At 35.2% G+C, this 13,219-nt stretch overlaps 1 protein-coding gene across 6 annotated transcripts in view; it reads left to right on the forward strand.

The window, feature by feature from the left end:
• IFT80 (intraflagellar transport 80) overlaps window positions 1-13,219 on the forward strand; it is a 131,738-nt gene that overhangs the window by 34,378 nt on the left and 84,141 nt on the right. For all 6 annotated transcript variants that reach the window (XM_070792423.1, XM_070792419.1, XM_070792435.1 and 3 more), the window contains 3 exons: window positions 6,033-6,142; window positions 9,711-9,800; window positions 10,999-11,136. In XM_070792423.1, the coding sequence (XP_070648524.1) occupies window positions 6,033-6,142; window positions 9,711-9,800; window positions 10,999-11,136 (338 nt within the window). The remainder of the gene's footprint in view (window positions 1-6,032; window positions 6,143-9,710; window positions 9,801-10,998; window positions 11,137-13,219) is intronic.

Here is a 13,219-nt window from a genome sequence, read left to right on the forward strand (position 1 = left end):
ATATAGGATAGGTAATTTTATTATGTATTCATTGACTCACGTAATGGTATTTTACACCAGCATTCCAAATGGCTCCAATTTCCTTAACATCAAATGCTGTTAAATTGCTGATCATTTTTATCCTATTTGAATCTTGTTATTCTTCTTACTCAAGGTTTATGTTAATTATGAGGATGAGCAAAACTAAATTAGGTAGATTTTATTTTAGTTAACCCATTAGTATTTCAGCTTAATAACTAGTATCTTTTTCTAGGTTAAAAAATTATAAATTCACTATAGAACTATGATTTTAATTTATGAATTTTTGGTCATTGTTCCCACCCACACTTTCCTAATAAGCATAGACTTTTCCCATTTTATTTCTGGGAAAAATCACTGGAGAAGTTAAGTTGTAATGACATTAACCCTGAAGGAAAAGTCCCTAGTTATTTATAAGGTTTGTTTGATTTGCTAAATAGAAAAATTCCTGAATTCATTTCTTGATAATTGCAGGCAGACATAAAGATAGAAAAAGTCATAGTCATCCCCTTCTCCAATGCAGAAGAAGCATTAATTTTGTTTTTTAGTGGGATAGGGATGGAATTTGACTATGTTTAAAAAATGATTCTTACTGGTGTTTATCAAGAGTTATTTTTCCTTATTAGAGAAAAGTAATATGTAGGCCAAGAATAATTATAATGATGCCCTATTTTGTATTACATTGTATATTTTAATTATAAATTAAAATTGGAAGAGGGAAATACTGTAAACCTTTAAGAACATTTCCCTTACTGTATTCAAATGGATTAAAGAGATGACAAACACGGAAGCTGCCTATAATGAATTTAGTAGAGGAAATATAAATACTGTAACACAAGGCAGAGTGTGCTGGTTGCCTTAAGGCATTGTGGGAAGACAGGAAGGCAGAGATGAATGCTTTGAGGGGAGAGAAGGTACTTCTCTGGTAAATACTGCAGCATCTTTTAACTAGACTTTGAAGGATAAAGAAATTAGGTAGGGAAATGGGCTTGTTGTCAATGCAGCGGAGCTCTGGAGGAAGTTAGATGATCAGAGGCACAGAGGCAGACCAGCATAAAGCCTGGAAGTCAGGTGAGGGGGAGAGGACCCCTTGGGCCAAGTGTAGGCTCTGAGGGATGCTACTGCCAGAGGGACCAAGACACAGATAACCTCAGACATTAAATGAAGGGGGTTGGAATTTATACTTTCTTTTTAAAAATTTATTTTTATTTATTTGACTATGGTCTTAGTTGGAGAATGTGGGATCTAGTTCCTTGACCAGGAATTGAACTCAAGGGCCTCCTGCATTGGGAGCAGGGAAGACTAGCCACTGGACCACCAGGGATGTCCGGTTGGAGTTTGTTCTATAACCATATAAAAATCTTTAAAAGATGAGCAGAAGAGTAAGAGATAAAGCCTGTTTCTTCAGGTAGATTTTGTTGTTGTTGCTTTAGTTGCTAAGTTATGTCTGACTCTTGGCAACCCCATGGACTATAGCCTGCAAGTCTCCTCTCTCCATGGAATTTCTCAGGCAAGAATTCTGGACTGGGTTGCATTTCATTCTCCAGGGGATCATCCTGACCCAAAGACTGAACCTGCATCTCCTGCTTGACAGGTGGATTCTTTACGACTGTGCCACCTGGGAGACTCTTTAGGAAGATTACCTTAGCAGTAGGATGTAGGATCAATTAGAGGAGGTAGAGGTTACGTTGGGGTGACTGGTATGGAGGTTACTGAGGTGTTCTCTGCTAGAGTGCAGTGAGGCTTGAACAGAGGTGGTGATGAGAGTGGTTGAAAAAAGTGCATAGTTCTCAGTGGCTGAGAGGAATGGATCACCCTGTAAGACGTGAAGAATTCAGAGGAAGAATGAATGAGGGAGTACGTGGGGAGGGATAATATACAAATATGTAGAGTTTGAAGTTTTGGCATGTCTTTGGGGTAGATGGAAATTTGTTAGAACTCAGAAATAAAGGCTGAAATATTAATGTGAGAGTCTGTTACAGAAAGGTGAAAGGTGAAGCTATGGAGGAAGTTGAGATCCCCAAGGGAGAGGTGACTGAGGATAGAAAGTAAAGAAACACATGCCTTCTTTTTAGTTTTATTTCTCTGTACTGACCTGGTGACATACACAGCCAAAAAGTTGTTTGTTTGTTTTTTTTGAGGAATAAATTCCACTTGATATTACTTATTTGTTAGTACATGTCTCTACAAATAGAAAGAAAGGGAAATAATTCTTTGTTTTTGAATTCTTAATGATTTGACCACCAAAAAAATTGAAAAGCTTCCTGGAAAATATTGCAGCATATTTTAACTAGGTTTTAAAGGATAAAGTGCCTACTCCCATGAGCAACACAGTAACAAATGGTTGCTTATTTCATTACAAAGTAGTAGTAGTGGTTACTAATAGATAGTGCTTATATAGTGCCAAATTCTTCTCTACCTTCTTATGTTCACTCGGTGTAGACCTATACTGTATTCAACACAAAGGTAGCTAATGCTTCATGGTAATAGTGAAGAGTTTGTTTCAAAAGCATTCTTAAAAACATGCAAAAACAACATTTTAGGGGATACCTTTAGTATGAATGTGAAAAACATGGTATATTTGACCATGTACTTCCTTAAAACAATTGAAATACATTTTTGTCTCCTCTTCTGTGGTTTAAAATGCCTTCAACAGGTTGAAAGAATTTAGATAATTTGTTTTACAGAGAGATAAGGGTCTGACATTTAACACAACCCCAGGTGCATGTGGTTTCTTAAAAAATGTCAAAAAGATCACATGATCTTAGTGTACAAAGTCAGAAAAACAAGATCTTTTTGAGTGTCTTAACTGAAATGGAGCATAAATAAAAATTCCCAGTATAAAAAGCAAGAAATTAATTATTGCAAAACTATTTGTGTTTTTTGTCCATTTTTGTTAAAGATGAAATTCATAACATCTCGTTACATGATTTGCTAAATTTTTTGTTGTTAAGTTTTTTAACCTGAAGGCTGTATTATTATTCCCATACTGACTTTGCAAAGTGAAATGTAGCTTTAGCAAATGTTTTTAAAAAACATTTAAAAAATATTAGAGATTTGTTTCAAATGCTAGTAAGATGGATTTTTTTTATAATAGAAATCATTGTTTTCATTATGAAGCTAATTCATCCACATTCAATAATCTTCTCCAGAACCACCTAAATCAAAGTTGTATAGCAATAAAGACATTCATATATACAGGAATTTCACACTTAACATTTTGTTCTAAATGTAAAGAATGAATATAAAGACACATTCTCTTAGCTCTTGATGTTATATACATTTTGAATATTGCTGATTAGGAAGCTGTAACTAATAAGGCAGCTATTGATCTTATTTAGGATTGCTTATTTATCATAAAAAATTCCTTTTGTTTTTGGATTGAAGGAATGTGGTTAAAAACCACGTATTTTAACAAAGGAATTGCTTAAATTTTCCTCTATAAGCTTATTTTGTTTTATTCTTTAAGTTACTATATCTGTTTCTTTAACAGTATTATTGTTTAAAAAATTATAAGCAGGAAATGAATAATCTCCACATCCCAACATGGGAGGTAAGTATTCTGAAGATTTATAAGGTTTATAAACAAGGAAATGGTGACACAGCTGACTTAATGGGGCCACGGATTCAATGTGAAAGAGGACATAAGAGTCCCTGGCTCTTCATCCTATACCCCAAACCATATCTTTTACCACAACTAAAGCACTAGAGTCACATCCTGTATAACTCAATGGGAGTTGTGTTTACTGAATTATTTCCTTGGGGGTAGATGTTTGTCATAGTTTTGTATACACTGAGGAAAGTGTAATTTTACTGAGTGTATTCATGAAGCATTGATAATTGATATTAAAGTATATAAATTTACTTTTTTGCATAATAATTGCAACTGTAATAATGGAATAAAGAAGGAACCTGTAATTTACTCCCATATTTCCTTACAGTGCTTACCAAGAATCACATTTGGAATATCTAAAATTTTGATTTACATTTTCTGGGGAGTTTATTAGAGTTGAACTCTGTTCATTTGGAGATTTAGTTTGAAGCCCAGGTCAGCTCCTGGCTACTCCCAGATAATGTTCCAAGAGAATGTAGTTACTAAGAATAGAAGAAGTACCTTCTGAGGTGAACCATCTCATTGGCCATCTGTAGATTCCTCTGAATCAAGACAATCCTAGGTGTCACCAACTGACCAGGAAATTTAGACCCAGTATAATATCTAACCTATGCCATGGAAGGAATGCTTATGGAGTTTTTTGGATTAGATCTAAATCAGATTTTCTAAGTCCTCTAAGTCTGGTTCCCATCACTTCATGGCAAACAGAAGGGGGAAAAGTGGAAACAGTGACATGTTTTATTTTCTTGGGCTCCAAAATCACTGCAGACGGTGACTACAGCCATGAAATTAAAAGATACTTGCTCCTTGGAAGGAAAGTTATGACAAACCTAGATAGGGTATTAAAAAGCAGAGACAACACTTTGCTGACAAAGGTCCATATAGTCAAAGCTATGGTTTTTCCAGTAATCATGTTTGGATGTGAGAGTTGGACCATAAAGAAAGCTAAGCACCAAAGAATTGATGCTTTTGAACTGGTGTTGGAGAAGACTTGTGAGAGTCTCTTGGGCAGTAAGGAGTCAAACCAGTCAGTCCTAAAGGAAATCAACCTTGAATACTTTTTGGAAGGACTGATGCTGGTGCTGAAGCTCCAATACTTTGGCCACCTGATAGGAAGAGCTGACTCATTGGAAAGGACCCTGATGCTGGGAAAGATTGAAGGCAGGAGGAGAAGGGGATGACACAGAATGAGATGGTTGGATGGCATTACTGACTCAAGGGGCATGAATCTGAGTAAACTCCCAGAGATAGTGATGGACAGGGAAGCCTAGCATGCTGCAGTCCGTGGAGTTGCAAAGAGTCAGACGTGACTTAGCAACTGAACAACAAAAAGTCCTGTAAAGCACTGAGTTGTTGTTTTAGTTGCTGAGTCTTTTGTGACCCCATGGACTATTGGCTCCTCTGTCCATGGGATTTCCTAGGCAAGAATACTGGAGTGGGTTGCCATTTCCTTCTCCAGGGAATCTTCCCGACCCAGGGATCAAACCCAAGTCTCCTGCATCTTATACATTGGCAGGTGGATTCTTTACCACTGTGCCACCAGGGAAACCCAATTAGAGCATTTATCTTACTAAAATTTACTCCCTGTTGATTGCTGATTGCTCCCTGTTGATTCAATTAATTGGGTTTTCCATTTCAATAAACACATCTTACTGATTGCTCATAAATCCTTAGATTCAGATTTCATTTTACTGTGAATGTAAATTCCTGAAAGATTTATTCACTCACTCACATAAAGTCAGCTACTATAATAGCCTGACTTAGGAATCCTAGACAATTTTTAAAAGCTTGATTTTATAAATATAAATGGGTTAATATTTTATAGATTAATTGTATAACCTTGATTCACTTCCCTAATGAATAGATTCTAATGAATAGGTAACTGGGTCAGACAGTGGACTACAGGTAATTTAATGCTCTCAATTGATACGATATTCATTTAAAAAAAATAGATTCAAAGAAAGCATAGTCTTCCAGAAGATATTAGGTAATCTGTGAAGTAATCGAATTAAAAAGTACCTAAATCTTATCTCTAGGATTCGTATCCTAGGAATCGCTAATTTCTGTCCTAGGAAATTGAAAACAGATTTACCGAGTATGGTGGGTGAATCAAACTTGTATCTTTCCCATGGAAGTGGAGTCAACTTTATCCTGGTAATACTTTAGCCTAACTTTCAGGCCAAAGCCACACTTGATAGACAGCAAAACTTTCCCTAACCTCATATTTATTTTGCCTTTTATGTTTCAGTATCAGGCTATATACTCCAGTTTGGATAGGCCATTGAATAAGGAGGAAATGAAATGATACCCCAAACTGGTTTTTTGACTTTCCTAACAATCTCCGTTTTATAAAGCATGATAATTAAAGTTTATCTTTTGGTTTTTTTTCTTCTTTTTACAGGAACACCAGTGTATTCCGTAGCATGGGGCCCTGATTCAGAAAAGGTTCTTTATACAGCAGGCAAGCAGCTGATCATTAAACCGCTTCAACCAAATGCTAAAATTTTACAGGTACTTCTCAGGCATTTGTAAATTGTTATCAGGATCTGCCAGACTGCTCAGTAAGAGGTCACTTTCTTAGGAGTCCCTTTCTTCTGGGTGGTCTTATTATAGTCGAGGCTTTTAAGTGTGTGGTTTTATCAGCCTTTATTATAGAACAGGGAATACTTGTTGATGTTTCCAATAAGGTTCACTTCCCTCTTATTCCAACTCTCATTATATCAGTAAATCATAAATATGTTTACATGATTTGGCACAAAATTCAAATTTAGCACAGTCAGCCTCACATGGATAGATTTGAGACAGAATGGGACTAAATCATAAAACTTTAAGAACTTGTTTAGATGGTTTTTTATCATCTCTAGTGTCTTCTTCCCCCTCCTCCCCATTGTCTGTTCAGTACCCTTGAACTTTCTCTAAGACCCTAGAATTGTTTTAGTATTTATTTAAAGTGGGTTGGGGGGAGTCAATGTAATGCTTAGAACAAATTGGGTATATATAATTTTACCAATTACAGGGAAGCAGAACAATAGTGGCAGTTAAGACAGGTCAGGGTAGGACAAATTAATGGAAAACCTTTAAGCCTATCTCTGAGATTTTGATGTTTGATTTCAGTGTGAAGAGGCAGAATCATTTTCTTCATATTTTGATAGTAACACGGTATAGTGTAGGTAATAGAAATATAGATTTTGGAGTTAGTCACCTGGGTTCAAATGTTCATTACTTATATGTAACTTTAGGCAAATTATAAAATTATCTCAGAGCTTAAGCTTTCTCATCTCTTAGATGTGATCCTAATACCTAATTGATAGGATTATTGTGAGGATTAAATGAGTTAAATTACAAAGTACATAGGACAGTGCATATAATAAAAATATTGAATGTACACAATAAAGAGCAGTTGTTATTATTGATGTTATGGTGTTATTATGTCATCTGTAACTTTTATTTAGCCACTAATAAATTAGAGACAAGGAGGCCAGTTAATAGGTCAGGGATTTGGTGCTGGAGATTCACTGGCTACAGAAGGGATAAAAGTGTTTTAAGAAGAAACTTCAGGGTTTTTAGTTTGTTTTTTGCCATGCTGTGTGGCTTCTAGAATCTTAGTTCCTGGACCAGGGATTGAACCTGGGTTCCTGGCAGTGGAAGCTCAGAGTCCTAACTACTGGGCCACCAGGGAATTCCCAAGACGCATTGTGTTTAACAGTTCAGTAGATAGAGAATTTGGAGAGTAAGGATATAGAAATGACTTTGCGGTTCCATATTAGTCACTTCTGTGTAGAATTATGCTGTACATATTCCATACAGTCATCGTGTATTTACATTTTTACTGCATGAGGAACACTCTGCTAAGAACTGTGAAACAACAGAAGGGGAAGAAGCTGGGGAAGAGGTCTGGTTCTTCCTGCCTTTAGTCAAAGTCCTTCCATACCACTTATACCCTGAAAATGTTCTTTGAAATCATACAGCAAAAGCAGGCCCAATGAATCTTTTAATTTATAAATATATGATTTGTTTGTGCTGTGCTGTGTTTAGTTGCTCAGTTGTGTCCAGTTCTTTGCAATCCCATGGCCTGTAGCCTGCCAGGCACCTCTGTCCATGGGGATTCTCCAGGCAAGAATACTGGAATGGCTTGCCATGCCCTCCTCCAGGGGATCTTCCCAACCCAGGGACTGAACCCAGGTCTCCCGAATTGCAGGCAGATTCTTTACTGTCTGAGCCACCAGGGAAGCCCGTGATTTGTTTAGATACCTGTAATTAAGCATATATAAATTAAGCTCAGGAAGATGCTTATATCACCATTGATAAAGTTCTGGTTTTGTGGCTCGGTGAAACCTTTGACTCAGGAAATAGTGGAGGGAAAAATTCAGCTAAAGTGAAGGAGTTAAAGGAGTTAAATGGAATTCGTAATTTAATGCAAATCTTCTATTTCTTTTGGAAAACTAAAGTTCCAGCAGTTTTTCCTTGGGTATAAATATATACTCAACTTTAGATTGTTCACAAAAAAGAATGCTTACTTAATTCTTGCTTGTAGAATACAGTTCAAAAGTGTACACTTAATTTCCTTTAAGAGCTTTAGGGACTCTTCTAGAGGCCCAGAACTTGGTTTCATAGTGAAGAAACTTCTGTTTATTTAGTCAATCAGTGAGAATGTGATGCATACTTACTATATGTCAGGTACTATGTTGAGTGTAAGCCTTGTACTATAACATATTCAAAGTGAAACAGAACATAGTTTCTGCCTTCAAGGAGCTCATGGTTCAGAGGAATTTCACAAAATGCCTAATACCTTAAGAAATAATTGAAAATGGTGTATGCATTTTGTATAATGTGTAAATATATGTACTGTATAAGTGATATCCTAAATTATAAGGAAAATTTAAACCGTATTTTGTTCCTAACATTTAAATATGAACATTTTATTTTTTTAGCTTTAAAATAAATAATGTTTGTATATTGAAATTTTTATCTTTGCAGTTTATTTCAGGACAGTGGCTTAATTTAAAGTAACTTGTGAAAATTATTGCTTTCAAAACATTTGTTTTTGACATTGTATATTTTTATGTATTTTGAATAAAGCAAGTTATGAATTATTGCTTATTCTTAGGGCTTGCTGCTGTTGCTTATTTGACCCTAATTTGATGTGGGTTTTTTTTCCATATACATGAAGAACAATAGATTGGGAAGGATCTATAGAATGAAAATCCTTGAAATCAGTCACTCTTTGATGCAAATTTAATTGACTCAGACATTAAAACGTACCTTATAGTCTTTAAGAAAAATTTTTTTTCAGTTATATTATTCAAATATAGTGAAAGACTAACGGCTTTTAATTACATGTGTGGTAATAGCTAAATGAGCACATAAATTATATTTAAGAGTGAGAAGACATCCATATTTACTTACTAGATTTGCCAATTTTGGTGTGACTTATGTAGATATATACACAAATATGTGTGTATTCTGTATATGTATAGGATATATATATCTGTAGAAAGCCTCTTTGTTATATAGTAAATACAGCAGAAGGTTCTCAGAGTAGTTAGTGTCTATTCTAAGGACATGAAGGTAAAGAGAATGAATCTTAGGGGAATGAACAGGAAAGAATAAAGGGAGTAATAAAGAGGATGTCCATATAGTAGAAGACTTTTTTTTTTTAAAGAAAAGAATTAGCAAACAAAAATGAAAGCAGTATCAATAACAGGATTAGCTGTGCAAAGGGAGAAAAACTTGGATTTAAGTTTTGGAGTACATAACATATATTCATATTCATTCCATTATCATCACACAAACTTCAGGCTTTTAATAGTTTAACAGCAAGTGATTTTCCATCTGGGGTCCAGGCTATTGAGACTTGAAGGATGTGAGTTATATAGTGGATGTCATAGTGCAAGGTGCTTTTCATTAGTTTAAATCAGAAATGAAACAAACAAATAGCTGTGCATAATGGCTATGAAAGGAAGATAGGAGTTTTCTCAAAGAAGACTAGAGAACACTAGAAAAAGGCTGAAAAAAAACAAGTCTTAGAAAATTTTCAGTGCCCTTGAAGTTATAATTTATATCTTATTTTTTCTCCTAGTGGAAAGCTCATGATGGCATTATTTTAAAAGTAGATTGGAACTCTGTCAATGATTTGATTTTATCTGCTGGTGAAGACTGTAAATATAAGGTATGTAATGTTTGAATTTATCACCTGGTTGAAAGAATCGAATTTTGGTGAAAAGTATTTAGCATATAAGAATATTCTTCAAGTCCTTCATTTTAGTCATATCTTTTAATCTGACAATTTAGGAAATTGTTATTTTATAATTTTCAGTGGTATTTTGAAGTGTTGCCTTTCTCCTTGGCCTATTTCATTGACCTATAAAATTTGATTTAATGAGTGGTAACACGAATACAATGCCTTGTTTTAGTGACTATTTAAATCAATTTAAGGTTTAAAAAGTCAACCATACTGGTTTATTAAATGTTAATCAGCTCCAGACCAAAATAATTTGTGAGGAAGAATAAGATTTATGGTAAATATAGTTGGAGAAAATTTGGTTCAAATAAAGACTTTCAGGGAAAGTTGATAGAGCACTTATTGAACAAAAAAAATTTAAGCAAAAAACAGAATATTATTATTAAATTTAAAAGGATTACAATGGATAGGTTTTAGAATTAATTAAAGACTTCAGTTCAGCTCAGATCAGTTGCTCAGTCGTGTCGGACTCTTTGCGATCCCATGAATAGCAGCACACCAGGCCTCCCTGTCCATCACCAACTCCTGGAGTTCACTCAAACTCACGTCCATTGAGTTGGTGATGCCATCCAGCCATCTCATCCTCTGTCTGTCGTCCCCTTCTCCTCCTCCCAGCATCAGAGTCTTTTCCAATGAGTCAACTCTTCACATGAGGTGGCCAAAGTACTGGAGTTTCAGCTTTAGCATCATTCCTTCCAAAGAAATCCCAGGGCTGATCTCCTTCAGAATGGACTGGTTGGATCTCCTTGCAGTCCAAGGGACTCTCAAGAGTCTTCTCCAACACCACAGTTCAAAAGCATCAATTCTTCAGCGCTCAGCTTTCTTCACAGTCCAACTCTCACATCCATACATGACTACTGGAAAAACCATAGCCTCGACTAGACAGACCTTTGTAAAATCCAAAATTATCACGATGTTACTATAACTTTTTCTTTGAGATATTTAGGTTTCCAGGAATACAGCTTACCCCCCAGTTCCCCCAACCTTTGTGGATAGTAAAGACATGTAATTGCTAATATTATAAAATGATGATTTCTAAATCTTTACTTGATATTTTATTGGAAAGCAGACTTGTTTGTAATAATGTGGTGATGTTATAAAAGATTTTTTAAATTTGCTTTCGTAGGTATGGGATAGTTATGGCCGTCCTCTCTACAGTTCTCAACCTCATGAGCATCCTATTACCTCAGTAGCCTGGGCTCCAGATGGAGAATTATTTGCCGTTGGATCATTTCATACTTTACGCTTGTGCGATAAAACTGGGGTAAGACATAGTGGTGACCAATCACAGATGTTCTGTCATAAATGTGATAATGCACAACACACCTAGTTCTCAATCTTTAAAAACATTTTCAGTGATGCATTTGACTGCATCTTTCTGATTTGTCTTCTTAATATATTGGTTCAGTCAATTCCAGATTTATGGGACCATTCAAGCTCTTTAAGTTCAGTTTGAAGACTGAGTATGTTCTCTACTGTCTTTCTGAAAATACTTATTTTAAGCATATTTGTGAAAGATAGTAAAGTGTTAAAATTTATGCCCAATCAACATAGAGAGTTGAGTTTTGAACTTTTTCTTTTTTAAACTGTCAGTGTGCTTCATACGTGGAGAAGGCAATGGCACCCCATTCCAGTACTCTTGCCTGGAAAATCCCATGGACAGAGGAGCCTGGAAGGCTGCAGTCCATGGGGTCGCTGAGGGTTGGACACGACTGAGCGACTTCACTTTCACTTTTCACTTTCATGCATTGGAGAAGGAAATGGCAACCCACTCCAGTGTTCTTGCCTGGAGAATCCCAGGGACGGGGGAGCCTGGTGGGCTGCTGTCTATGGGGTCTCACAGAGTCGGACACGACTGAAGCAACTTAGCAGCAGCAGCAGTGCTTCATATAAAAATTTTGGTTGCATATTTTTGGTAAGGAATTGATAGTAATTTTTTTTAAATGGTCATTTTAAAATCAAAGATTTCATATTTGAATGCACGTATGATTTTTCTCTCATAAGAGAGTATGCCCTGTATACAAATTCTGTTTAAAACATAGGCAAACAACCCAGCTCAGCAGCATTTACCATTGTACTTAGAGAATGAATTGTTTCATCAAAGTGCTCCCAAGGCAGCAGCATTATATGAGAGACTATTCCATATTGTTCCTGACTATGAGAAAATCACAATTTTTCTGTGGCTTATTTTCCTCAAATGTAAAATAAGACAGTTTATTTAGAATTCTTAAAGCCTTATAAACACAAAAAGCATAAATATGAATTTGCTTTTCTCTGATTTTGGTACCTAAAAATCTAAATATAATTCTCTATTTTTAGAAGCACACAACTGTACTTCTGTTTGACAGATGTTCTCTAGATGTGCATCGTTAATTTTATAATGTTGTCTTAGTTTCAGGTATATAGCAAAGTGAATCAGTTATACATATACGTATATCCACTCTTTTTAAGTTTCTTTTCCCATACAAGTCATTACAGAGTATTGAGTAGAGTTCTTGATATAACACATTTTAACAGTGGTTATTCCTGGAGTTTGAAGTAGTAGGTGATGTTTTTTGAAAATTTCATTTTCTAAAATTTTCAAATTAAAGATATGCTTTGTATAACTTTTGAAGAGGGGAACAAAGCTAGATTTATTTTTTAATTTTAATTTGCTTGCAGAATTCATTGGATTCTCTAAATATATAATTCATCTTTCTTTCCTTTTTTAAAAAACATTGATTTTTGAAGCTATTTAATTTGTATACATAATAAAAAATGGAAAATTATTTTTAAGGTGACAGACATAGAACACATATATCTTTATTGGAAAATGATTCTGTTCACTAAGATATAAGTGCTATAAGCATTTTGGGTCAAAAGCAAATTACCTGGGGACTTCCCTGGTGGTTCAGTGGTTAAAATCCCATGCTTCCAATGCAGGGTTCAAACACTGGTCGGGAAATTAAGATCCCACGTACTGTGTGGCCAATTAATAAATAAAATTAAAAAACAAACAAAAAACCTCAAAACTAAATTACCTGTATAAGTACTTCCTGCACATCTTTTTAAAAAATGCCAAGCAAATATAGTCCCTTTGGAGTTTACTTTCTATTGATAAGATGGATATTAAATGATTAATTACCGACTCATTTATTTAATTACAGTTGTAATAAATTTTACAAGAAGATACAGGCTTCTCCTAGTAATGAGAACTAATATCTTTGGGGGGGTCAAGGCAAGTTCATGTGGTGAAAGGTAAGAAGGGCAATACTTATTGAGATTCTTCACCTTTTCCACTTACCAAGTAAGTGGTATCAAGTTAAGAGCCTAAAATTTAAGTCAGTGGGTGCTGAATACTTTTCCCA

The sequence above is a fragment of the Bos indicus genome, chromosome 1, assembly GCF_029378745.1.
Source record: "Bos indicus isolate NIAB-ARS_2022 breed Sahiwal x Tharparkar chromosome 1, NIAB-ARS_B.indTharparkar_mat_pri_1.0, whole genome shotgun sequence".
Taxonomy (NCBI): domain Eukaryota; kingdom Metazoa; phylum Chordata; class Mammalia; order Artiodactyla; family Bovidae; genus Bos; species Bos indicus.